At 54.0% G+C, this 11,569-nt stretch overlaps 1 protein-coding gene across 1 annotated transcript; it reads left to right on the forward strand.

The window, feature by feature from the left end:
• Positions 1-4,686: 4,686 nt before the first annotated feature.
• On the forward strand, positions 4,687-11,037 carry LOC128138477 (uncharacterized). Its single transcript, XM_052779728.1, has 8 exons — positions 4,687-4,954; positions 6,415-6,474; positions 6,925-6,996; positions 7,457-7,528; positions 7,729-7,800; positions 9,403-9,510; positions 10,318-10,465; positions 10,653-11,037. The coding sequence occupies exons 1-8, from the start codon at positions 4,795-4,797 to the stop codon at positions 11,035-11,037; spliced, it is 1,077 nt and encodes a 358-aa protein (XP_052635688.1). The 5' UTR covers positions 4,687-4,794.
• Positions 11,038-11,569: the final 532 nt, after the last annotated feature.

Below are 11,569 nucleotides of genomic sequence, written 5' to 3' on the forward strand. Positions count from 1 at the left end.
AGCTGGTGCTCTCTGCCTCTTGCTCAAACAGCAGGCTGCGGGCCTTCACTTGAAGGAAGGTTTCTTGTTCTGCGCTTCTTGCTCCTCAGGATGCTGCACAGGAGTTGGTGGCAAGTAAAAGCACTTGCAGTTGGCTTTTTTATGCAGTCTTCCTGTGGAGCTCTTGGTCTTGACCGATTTCTGGGAAGCAAGACCTGAGTGCCTGTGTGCTCCTAGATGCTGTGCTGCCTCCCCAGATAGGTCCGCCCTCCTCCACTGCTGCTTCTTCATTCAGTCAGCGGCGAGGCCGGCAGACGCAACGGTAAGTCGGCGGCTAAGCGCTAGATTGAGGCGGACTGGGAGGTTCCCGAGGCCCAGGAGTGCTGGGGAAGAGCAGAGGGACCCGTCCAGAGCCGGCGGCTCTGGCGAGAGAGGCTGACGCGGCGTGGGCATTGCCATGGGCAACCGCGGGAGATTTGAACGGCCCTAAGGAGCGCCAGCGACCAGGAGCATGGCGAACAGGGCGTGGCGCATCAGAAAGGGCGTGGCGCGGCAGTTCGCACAGGCAGGGAGTGCAGGTAGGGCGCAGCCCCCTTCTTCCCAGCTCGAGAAGGCTACTCAAGTGGTGGGTGTCGGCCCAGAGGGAGACCCAGGTATGGTTGCCACTCAGGTGAAAGCCATTGCTAGGAAAAATGTGGCGACGCAGACAGAGCTCCCATGTAAACATGCAGCTGTCCAGGTCTCTGGCTGCAGGGAGTGCCTGAGTCTATCGCTGATGTCAGAGGTCAGCAGGGACACCTCTTGTGTGAGGTGTGACCAGGTGGATGATCTACTCAGCCTGGTGGCAGAGCTGAAGGAGGAAGTGGAAAGGTTGAGGAGTATCAGGGAGCGTGAGAGGGAGATAGATTGGTGGGCCCACACCCTACCATCCCTGAGGCAGAGGCAGCAGATGGAGGCTCCACAAGAAGCGGAGGTTCCCCTGCCCTCCTGCCACCAGGCAGGAGGGGACCTAAGAGATGGAGGGGAATGGAGCCAGGTCCCTGCTCGGGGAGGCAGGCGAATCCGCTCCTGGTCTCCTTCACCTTCCCCCATGCCCCTACACAACAGGTATGGGGCTCTGGAACTTGAGGACCAGGCCAGTGAAGATCAGGGTGTAGATGAAGCCCTATCCAGGGAGGTGCCTAGGCCCAGTCAGGCAGCCCCACGCATTCTCACAGCCTCTGAAAAAAGAAAAAGGAGGGTAATTGTCGTAGGCGATTCTCTTTTGAGGGGGACAGAGGGCCCAATATGCAGACCTGACCCATCGCACAGGGAAGTCTGCTGCCTCCCTGGGGCCCGGGTAAAAGACATTACCAGGAAACTCCCTGGTCTGGTTCGGACCTCTGATTATTACCCATTGCTGGTTGTGCAGGTTGGCAGTGATGAGATTGCAGAGAGAAATCCAAAGGCAATCAAAAGGGACTTCAGGGCACTGGGACGATTAGTGGAAGGATCGGGAGCACAGGTAGTGTTTTCCTCAATCCCTTCAGTGGCAGGGAAATACACTGAAAGGAACAGGAAAAGACACCTGGTTAATACGTGGCTCAGAGGCTGGTGCCATCGGTGGAATTTTGGATTTTTTGATCATGGGGAGGTTTACACAGCACCGGTCTTGCTAGCGACAGATGGTGTCCAGCTATCTCAAAGGAGTAAAAGAATCCTTGCTCGTGAGATGGCGGGGCTCATAGAAAGAGCTTTAAACTAGGTTCGAAGGGGGTAAGGGATAAAACTAGGTGCACCAGAGATGAGCCTGGGGGCAGCATGCCGATGTTAGGGGTGGATTCGATAACCCAACTCAAATGCATCTATGCCAATGCACGCAGCATGGGCAATAAACAGGAGGAGCTGGAAGCCATCGTGCAGCAGGATAGATATGACTTAGTCGCCATCATGGAAACATGGTGGGACGACTCCCATGACTGGAGTGCTGCAACGGATGGCTACAAGCTCTTCAGAAGGGATAGACAAGGTAGAAGAGGTGGTGGGGTGGCTTTCTATGTTAGGGAATGTTTTGACTGTACAGAGCTACACGATTCTGATGACAAGGTGGAGTGCTTATGGGTGAGGATGAGAGGGAAGGCCAATAAGGCAGATATTGTGCTGGGAGTCTGTTATAGACCACCCGACCAGGTTGAAGAGACGGATGAATCGTTCTACAAGCGGCTGGCAGTAGTCTCAGAATCGTGTGCCCTTGTTCTCGTGGGGGACTTTAACTTTCCAGACATCTGCTGGAAATACAACACAGCAGTGAGTAAACAATCTAGGAGGTTCCTGGAGTGTGTGGAAGATAACTTCCTGACACAGCTGGTGGGTGAGCCAACCAGGGGAGGAGCCTTGCTAGATCTGTTGTTTACGAACAGGGAAGGACTGGTGGGAGGTGTGATGGTCGGAGGCCGTTTTGGGCTTAGCGACCGTGAAATGATAGAATTCTCAATTCTTGGTGAGGTAAGGAAGGTGTTCAGCAAAACCACCACTATGGACTTGCGGAGGGCTAACTTTGGCCTCTTCAAGGCACTGGTTGAGAGAGTCCCTTGGGAGACGGTCCTGAAGGGCAAAGGGGTCCAGGAGGGATGGACATTCTTTAAGAAGGAAATCTTAATGGCTCAGGACCAGGCTATTCCCATGTGCCGCAGGTCGAACCGCCGAGGAAAACGACCGGCCTGGCTGAACGGGGAGCTTTTGCTAGGACTCAAGAAAAAAAGGAGAGTTTATCATCTCTGGAGGAAAGGGCGGGCAACTTGGGAGGAGTACAGGGATCTTGTTAGATCATACAGAGAGAAAATTAGAAAGGCAGAAGCTCAGCTAGAACTAAATCTGGCCACTATCGTAAGGGACAACAAAAAATGTTTTTACAAATATGTTAACAGTAGAAAGAATCCCAAGGAGAATATCTTTCCTTTAATGGATACAGAAGGGAATGTAGCAACCAGTGATGAGGAAAAGGCCGAGGTACTTAATGCCTTCTTTGCCTCAGTCTTTAATAGTGAGTCCAGTCATCCTCAGGGTACTCCACCCCGTGAGCTGGAAGGTAAGGATGAAGAGCATGACATACCCCCCTTAATCCAGGAGGAAATAGTTAGGGACCTACTACGCCATCTGGACACTCACAAATCTATGGGACCTGATGGGATCCATCCAAGAGTACTGAGGGAACTGGCAGAGGTCCTTGCCAAGCCACTCCCTATCATCTGTCAGCGTTCCTGGTCAACAGGGGAGGTCCCAGGGGACTGGAGGCTTGCCAATGTGACTCCCATTTACAAGAAGGGTCGGAGGGAGGATCCGGGGAACTACAGGCCTGTCAGCCTGACCTCGGTACCGGGGAAGATTATGGAATGGTTTGTCTGGAGAGCACTCTCATGGCAAGTCCAGGATAAGAAGGGGATCAGGCCCACTCAGCATGGGTTTACGAAAGGCAGGTCCTGCTTGACCAACCTGATCTCCTTCTATGACCAGGTGACCCGCCTAGTGGATGAGGGAAAGGCTGTCGATGTTATTTTCCTAGACTTCAGCAAGGCCTTTGACACTGTCTCTCATGGCACACTCCTTGAGAAGCTGGCATCTCGTGGCCTGGATAAGTGGGTCTTTTTCACTGGGTGAAAAACTGGCTGGATGGCCGAGCCCAGAGGGTTGTGGTGAATGGGGTGAAATCCAGCTGGCGGCGGGTCACAAGTGGTGTTCCCCAGGGCTCGGTGTTGGGCCCTGTTCTGTTTAATATCTTTATCGATGATTTGGATGAGGGGATTGAGTGCACCCTCAGCAAGTTTGCAGACAACACCAGGTTGGGAGGCAGGGTCGATCTGCTTGAGGGTAGGGAGGCTCTACAGAGAGATCTGGACAGGCTGGATCGATGGGCTGAGGCCAATCGTATGAAGTTCAACAAGGCCAAGTGCTGGGTCCTGCACTTCGGTCACAGCAACCCCATGCAGCGCTACAGGCTTGGGGAAGAGCGGCTGGAAAGGTGCCCGGCAGAGAAAGACCCGGGGGTGCTGGTTGACAGCCGGCTGAGTATGAGCCAGCAGTGTGCCCAGGTGGCCAAGAAGGCCAACGGCATCCTGGCCTGTATCAGAAATAGTGTGGCCAGCAGAAGCAGGGAGGTGATTGTTCCCCTGTACTCGGCACTGGTGAGGCCGCACCTCGAGTACTGTGTTCAGTTTTGGGCCCCTCACTACAGGAAAGACATTGAGTTGCTGGAGCGTGTCCAGAGAAGGGCAACCAAGTTGGTGAGGGGCCTGGAGCACAAGTCTTATGAGGAGGGGCTGAGGGACCTGGGGCTGTTTAGTCTAGAAAAGGGGAGACTGAGGGGAGACCTTATCACTCTCTACAACTACCTGAAGGGGGGTTGTAGTGAGGTGGGTGTTGGTCTCTTCTGTCAGGTGGCTGGAGATAGGACAAGAGGAAATGGCCTCAAGTTGAGGCAAGGGAGATTTGGGTTAGATATTAGGAAAAATTTTTTTACTGAGAGGATTGTCAAACATTGGAATAGGCTGCCCAGGGAAGTGGTCGAGTCACCATCCCTGGAGGTATTCAAAAAGCGAGTGGACAGCGTACTTCAGGACATGGTTTAGTGGGCATGGTTGATGGTTGGACTCGATGATCTTGAAGGTCTTTTCCAACCTAAATGATTCTATAATTCTATGATTCTTCCACACTCGTGTAGAACCAGGAGATGCCATAGTGTGCCGATTCAGTAATGCCCTGGCAGCGGGGCTGTGCTGGGGAGGCCTGGCGGAGGGGGTGGCCCGACAGGGCTGTGAGGTCACAGAGCCCCGCTTTGACATGCTGTGCTGCGCCAGCTGCGGGCAACACTGTGGCAGCAGCGGCAGCAGCGGCAACAGCATGGCGCGAGCCTGGGGGGCCGTGGTCCTCGCCTGCCTCCTCCTGCTGGCCCTGCAAGCCTGGGACGCCCAGGCTGCTCCAAGGCGAGCGCAGGGAGCAGGTAGGCAGGCGGGCAGGGGGCCAGCACCCAGCTCCGAGCAGGGCAGCGTGGCATCCACCGCACCTCAGCGGGGCAGCAGTGGGGCCGGGGCTAGGGCTGGGTCTGGGAGAGCAGCTGGGCCAGGCTGAGCGAGCCAGGCAGACACCCTGTGGGGAGGCATAGAGGGGCTGCAGCTGCTTCGGGGGCGTTTTCTGGGCGAGCAGGGGAGCTGGGAGCGGCGGTGCGGGGTAAGAAACCCGGCGCTGAGTCCCTGCGGGGCCCTCTCTGCCGCCCGGCCCAGTCTGCCCCCAGTATGTGTGTTGGGCCGGGGGTGGCGAGTAAGTGGTGCTGCAGGAGCCAGGCGACAGCCCGTGGCAGCGCTTCTCCCCGGGCTGGCTGCAGCCGTGCCCAGGGCCGTGGGTCTGGCCTTCAGCCTCGGGGACGTCCCGGAGGGGCGTGCTCAGGACTCATCCGCTCGGGAAAATGGGAGCATTTCTGCTCTAGTCCTGCAGCCCTGCTCCCCTTGGATGACCCGCAGGTCCCCAGCCCGGAGGAACACGCGGGGTTAGCGCTGGCGCAGCCTTTCACAGGCTCTCGTCCCCAAGAAGCGTGGGCGATCGCTTTTTCCTCCAGTTCGTTGGTGTTGGCTTCCTCAGCCACTTTAACAGAGTGATTGGATGGAATTTGTTACAATGAAATCTGTGACTTAAGGATTCAAAAATGGCAAGGATTGCCCGAAACTTGCAGCAGGGTTGCACACAGGTGGAGGTTAAATCAAACCACACATGCGCACAGACGGAGAAGACGGTTCTGAACCACACACAGACAGGCGAAATAGTTCCGAACCAAATCACACAGAGACAGGCAAATAGTTCCGAACCAAACTCCAAATGCACACGCACAGATACAACAGTTCTGAACCAAATTTTATGCCGCCCCCCCCCCCCCACACACAGAGGTTAACCTATGATTAAAATTTCCCTTTCATGAGTTTCATGAATTACTCGCTTTTATGTACCGGCATTCGTCAACGGATGGTCAGTAAAGCTCGCGCAATCAGGCCCTTAAGTCCTCGCAAAACCGTCGACAGACAACAATCTTTCAATCCTCGCAAAATCTACCCTGGGCGGCGTCCCAGCTCAGGGGAGGTGCTGGGTCACACAGCCTGCTGCAGTCCCAGAGAGCTCCAAAGGTCTCGTCTTGGATCGCTGTTTATAGGGTCTCGAGATGATTGGCTTTGGTCATTATTTTACCTTCTGGCCACAGTTTGTGCTGAGTCATTCTGATACATAGTTCGGGCAGCAGATGGGCCAGGGGTGGCCAGGGGCTGCCTGGTGCCCTAAAGGCGCTGCACTTACAACCAAGATAACAGCACAATAGGGGGTTTTCCCAAAGCATGCATGGTTTATCCTGAGATCTCAGAGTGGCTCAGGGGGCTGCACCACCACACCTGTGTTTGATTACCTGTTTGGTTCCCGCAGTCCATGTTGATCAAGATGCTCAGTGGAATCCTGTTCCTGAGGTTGGGGGGAATCCCAGAGGTAAGAAGTATTCAGTCTTCATTTGTTATTGGCCTTTTGTATTTTTTAATATTTGGTTTGTTATTTGTTAATGTTTTGTTGTGGTAGTTCAGCCTTCCAATGGCCAGCAGGCTCTTCTCTGTAAGAATCGCGAATGATCATTTTTTCCTCTGGGGCTACATGCTCCCACTTTAGTGTGGGCTTCCTTTTGTGTGTGTGAGAGGTCTGGTGAGAAGGCCCTGAGAGGCCGTATGTTTGTCCATCTGGTCCTTGAGGGGTGTTGCACATGGGCTGGAGACAGAGGTTTGAAAGCTGCCGGTCCCAGCCAGGTCCCTCTGCAGCTTTGGACGTCTCAGCCCGCATCTGGGTCCCGTGTTGTTGCCTGACCCCCTTCCAGTCACTGCGGGTCACTAAGGAAGAGGTAGATCACAACATGCGATGGGAACGTTTTTCATCTCTGCTTGGTTACAGCTGTCCGTGGAGACAGGGGTTACTTGACTTCTCAACTTGAGCCTGTCCGTGAGCCTTGGGGCGATCCCACAGGTAAGGCCCTTCAGTGAATGAGCATTTACATTTTAATTTTCTGTTCCTGTGAAATTTAGCTTACTACTTTCTTGGCTGATGCTCAGGCACGCAGAAGAGCAGAGAGGGAAATGGGTCTGGCTCAGTGATGTGCCCCGGGGCGCTCTGCCTTGCTAAACTGTCTTTGCCAGCCTCTCCGCCCCTGCACTGCTTCTGGGGCTGGCCGCAAAGCCAGCGGGCACGTCGGGGTTGAGCTTGGAGCTGGTGTGAGCTCCAGGGAGTCCTTTCTCCCGACAGTTCCATGCCTGGTTAGTGGCCACTGCAGGCACCCGATAAATGTTTGCAAGATGCTCCTGAGTGGAAGGGAGAGAGGAGTGCTCTGGAGTAATCCTGTGTTTGAATTGCATTCACTGTCATTCAGATCTGAAGAAGTATGTTGAAGTATTTCACGGGAGCTGCTCTGTCCTATGTTCATTTACAGATGTGGCTGCAGGCGATGGTTATCCAGCTTCCTGGCTGGGTTTCAGGGCTGACCCACAGGCAGGTCGCATGGGTACGTCATGGCTTTTCACTTCTTTGAGAGCTGCCAGCTCAAAGTCCGAATGTCAGCCAGGTGCCTCTGCAGGTGTGAGAATACAGACCTGCATGTGCATGCCGTGACATTACGTGATCCCCTTGCATGTTCTGCTACTCAGTTATGACGATGTAGGTCAGAACACGTGATGGTAACTTCTCGTGGGTGTTTGGTTGCAGATGTGGCCAGACGGAGGGCTTTTCCAGCTCCTTGGCTGAATCCTGGGCTGAATCCCAGCTGGCATCCCAGGGGTGAGTAGTCAGTCTTTATTGACTTGACAGAATAAGCGCTCATTTTCAATATTTTATTCATGTGACATTTACCTTCATACTTCCTGTTAATGTCCTCAAAGACAAAAGTATAAAGCTAAAATAGGGAACTATTCCCAAAAGATATCTGCAGTTCCAAAGGAAATCCTGAAAGACTTGGAGAAAGCAGCACCTGGTTAATGTATTTCCCTCTGTTAACCGTACAGCTTGGGAAGCTGAGGTTTTAGATTCATGTGTGGACGTGCTGTAGCCTGCACAGCAGGAAGGGATCAGTCAGAACCTCGCTGCAGTGGCACTCGATTTCATGCCTTGCCTGGGCTGATGAACCACAGAGATGGTCCAGCACAGTGTCTGCTACCCGTTGTGGTTCTGGCTGAGTCCCAGAGGCAGCTGCTGCCCCAGTTGTACCATTACTGGTCAGAGCTGCTTTGTGCAGATGCTGGTATCCAGATGTCAGGAACCAGTGTGTGCTGAATTTCTGTTCAGCTCATGCACAGCCCAGTTTGCGGCTGGGCAAGTTCAAGGCAGGAATGACGTCCCAAGAAATCTTGGCTGCCCTTTCCTAATGTTGGAAGTCAGGTGCAGATGCTGATTCTGCAGGCATTTGTTTGTGATTGACGTTCAGCCTGCAGACTGATAGCTGTGGTAGGATGAGTGTGACTGTTGGTGCTGCTCCCGGAGCGTGTGAGGCACGTGCGGAGGAGCTAATTGCTCATGAGCCATGAGGGGGCCAGCACCCTGCCAGTCGCTGGAGAGGAGAGGGCCCTTGGCTTGTGGAGACGATGCGCAAGCAGCTTTCGGTCGCTGGGATCAGCAGGCTTTGCCTGGGCTGCAGGCAGGATTGATCCTCCGGCCGGGTTTGGAGCAGCCCGGGCTTCACAGCCTGGTCCAGCCCCTTTGCTCTCCCTGATGTCTGAGGACTCTCGGTGACACCTTGGGGTCAGGGGCGGGTCGCAGCCGGACACCCAGCTTGAGGCCGGACACCTCACTTGAAGGCGGCCTTAAGTGGATCGTTCAGTTAATTCAGTCTTGGGTGGTTTAGCTCTCCATTTCTAGTTGTGTTTCAGAAAACTTGGCTGTGGTTTCCTCTTGTTTTGGGGGACTTCACTGCCGCTTGTGAAAGTGCCCAGAACATGGTTGCAAGAGCTTGGGGTTCAGTCCACCGTGTGTGTCTGTTCCCCTTCCCGTGTGCTGGAGTTGGCATGGTGGGATGTGCTTCTCAGAAGGCCTCTTTCCCCAGCTGAGCTGGCTGCGGCTTTTTCCCATCCTCTTTGAAGGAAGCAATTTAGCATCATCTTGCAGTTTGCCAAAAATGCAGTACATGTAATGTGAACAAGAAGATCACACGTGCAATTTCCCGTTTCCCAGCAGGTCAGGTTTTGCTGTCTGTATTGGTAGAGTGAAAAGTGTCATGTGCTTAATTTTTTCGCTGTGAACGTCACATTCTTTGGACTAGATGCACTCCCAAAAGCCCAGGCTTTGTTTCTAAGCTTTATTAATGTATTTGGGGAGTATTGCCTCGTGAAGGTATCGTCTTCCTGATGAGGAATGGTTGCCTCTAATTGTCCCGCTTGCTTTCTACAGAGACCAACCGTAAGACTGTGCAGAAGGAGGCCTTTCAGAAGGGAAGCAGGCACACCGTGCCAGTCTCCGATGAAGAAAGAGAGGCAATGCAAGAGACTGGCATGCCAGGTAATTGCTGTCCCGTGGTCATCCGGTGTCACCAGTCAGAATCCCTGTGTGCCTGCAGGCTCTTCCCCCGGAGCCCGCTCTTGCACGTCATGTCAGCAGCCAAACCTGGAAGTGTTAGTGCAGAGAAGGTGTTGTCAAAGAAGCCAGGAGTGGCTCTCTGAGGATGACTGTCGTCTCTGGTGTGTGGAGGTTATTGCCAGCAGCGTGCCAGAGAGATGCTGTTAGACCTCTCTGGACGTGGTTAGAGATTGCTCACCTCCTGCCACACCCAGTTCCCAGGAATTTAGGAACTTTGCCCTTTTGGGCATGAGGCCATTTGAGGGCTACAACCCAGCCCTGCGCCACGCTCTCCCGGGGCAAGCCTTCCCCGCAGCGTGTGCATCGGGGCCGGGGGTGACAAGCAGGTGGCACTGCAGGAGCAAGGCAATAGCCCGTGGGCTGGCTCCCATCTTTCAGGCTCTGGGACGTCCTGAAGGGGAGTGCTCAGGAGATGTCCGCTTGGGAAAACAGGAGCGTTTCTGCTCTACCCCCGCAGTGCCGTTCGTTGGTTGAACTGCAGGTCCCCAGCACACAGCCCTGGCCTGCAGCCCGGAGGAACAGACAGGTAGTGCTGGTGCAACTGCTCGCTGGCACGTGGGCTCTTCTCCCCGAGAAGTTTAAGCGATCCTTCTTGTCCTCTGGCGCTAAGACACCAGAGCCAGAGGCACCAACCACTGAAAAACAAATCTCTTGGGCATGTGAAGCACACTGTGAGACTATCCATAGCGCAGAGCACAGTAACGTGTGGCGTTGTCTTTTCTCCTGCAGGGGCAGATGCTGGGAGAAGGTCTGAGGCTGCTGGTCACGAATTGCTGCACAAGTACTATATCCCAGTGACTGCAGTAGCCTTGGCTGTGGTGCTGTCTGGGCTAGTTGGATCTTGCATAGTCATTTCACGGCTGAGGAAGAGAGACCCGTGAGTTGGCTTTTCCCCAGAGTTAGTTATTGCTGCAGTTGGCAATGGGGTATTTGCAGTTAGAGTATCCTGGAGTGCCAAGGCAGCTGCTGGCAGTACTCTGCTGGGGTTTCTGCTGTAAGATTTTTTTTACCTGGCCTCTTAATTCCTATCAATGAGTAGTCTTTTCTGAAACCCATTTCTACAGAAGGAGCCAGGGAGATGAAGCAGCACTGGGACAAGCTGATACTGACTCTGCCTGGAAAAGTGAAGATCCAACTAGAGATAAAGGCAAAGCAGAGTCAGGAGCAGGAACAAGAAAAGTTGAGGTTGCTCAAGAAAATGGGACTTTCAACAACAGCTCCAGCCCATCACTGTGGCCTTTTGTGGCAGAGCTCACGCAGCTGTACAGGAGCGCAAGCGCAGACCCCTCACCTCTGCCCGCTTGTCCCAGCTGCTCTTTCACCAACGATACCTCTTCAGTGGACAATTTGATTTCTCTCGACTCACCTCAGCCTAACCCCTTCTGGTGTCCCTGTCACCAGTTCCAACAGGGATACTGTACCTCAGAAGATGAGTCTTTTTTAGAGTAAATAAAAAATACATTTTGGCCAAAAGCAGTGCGTCCTTGGCTGTTTTGGCCGTTTCCGTCGGGGTATAACGCACAGAGCTGGGACCAGCGCTGGATCTGTGAGAGAAGCTGTCAGAGACCTGCGCTCCAGTGAGGGACCCCTTTGTCCCAGCATCAGCCTGGTTTCCCAGCTGGGGCTGTCAAGAAGGCTTTCACCCACCAGAATGGGGACGTGCTGGTGGGACGTGAGGTGCGAAGGGTTGTCCTTGAACTGACTGGGGATGCTGCCCTGAATGCGGATGGACTGGGCAGAGAGGGAAGGGGGTGCTGGAAAGGATGGCCGACCAGTGCTGAGCACATCAAGGAGGGCTGACGGGGTGGCAGAGGCTGCGGGGCTGGAGCAGTGTTCCCCACCCCAGACCCTGGAGATGATAAATGAGCGGAAAGCTGGAGTGGGGCTGGGTGGGAGAAGGAGCGGAAGGAATGTGATATTGGTAAGCAGGCTGGCATTAAAAATGGAACAGAGTATAACGAAATATTAATAATACTGTAAA

The sequence above is a fragment of the Harpia harpyja genome, unplaced genomic scaffold, assembly GCF_026419915.1.
Source record: "Harpia harpyja isolate bHarHar1 unplaced genomic scaffold, bHarHar1 primary haplotype scaffold_47a, whole genome shotgun sequence".
NCBI lineage: Eukaryota > Metazoa > Chordata > Aves > Accipitriformes > Accipitridae > Harpia > Harpia harpyja.

What these genes read in the sequence shown, in the direction of transcription:
- LOC128138477 (XM_052779728.1), top strand. Translation starts at nt 4,795, where the DNA reads ATGCTGTGCTGCGCCAGCTGCGGGCAACACTGTGGCAGCAGCGGCAGC. An exon ending in GGTTGGGGGGAATCCCAGAG is followed by an intron (nt 6,475 to 6,924) that starts GTAAGAAGTATT and finishes GCTTGGTTACAG; the next exon opens with CTGTCCGTGGAGACAGGGGT. An exon ending in GCCTTGGGGCGATCCCACAG is followed by an intron (nt 6,997 to 7,456) that starts GTAAGGCCCTTC and finishes GTTCATTTACAG; the next exon opens with ATGTGGCTGCAGGCGATGGT.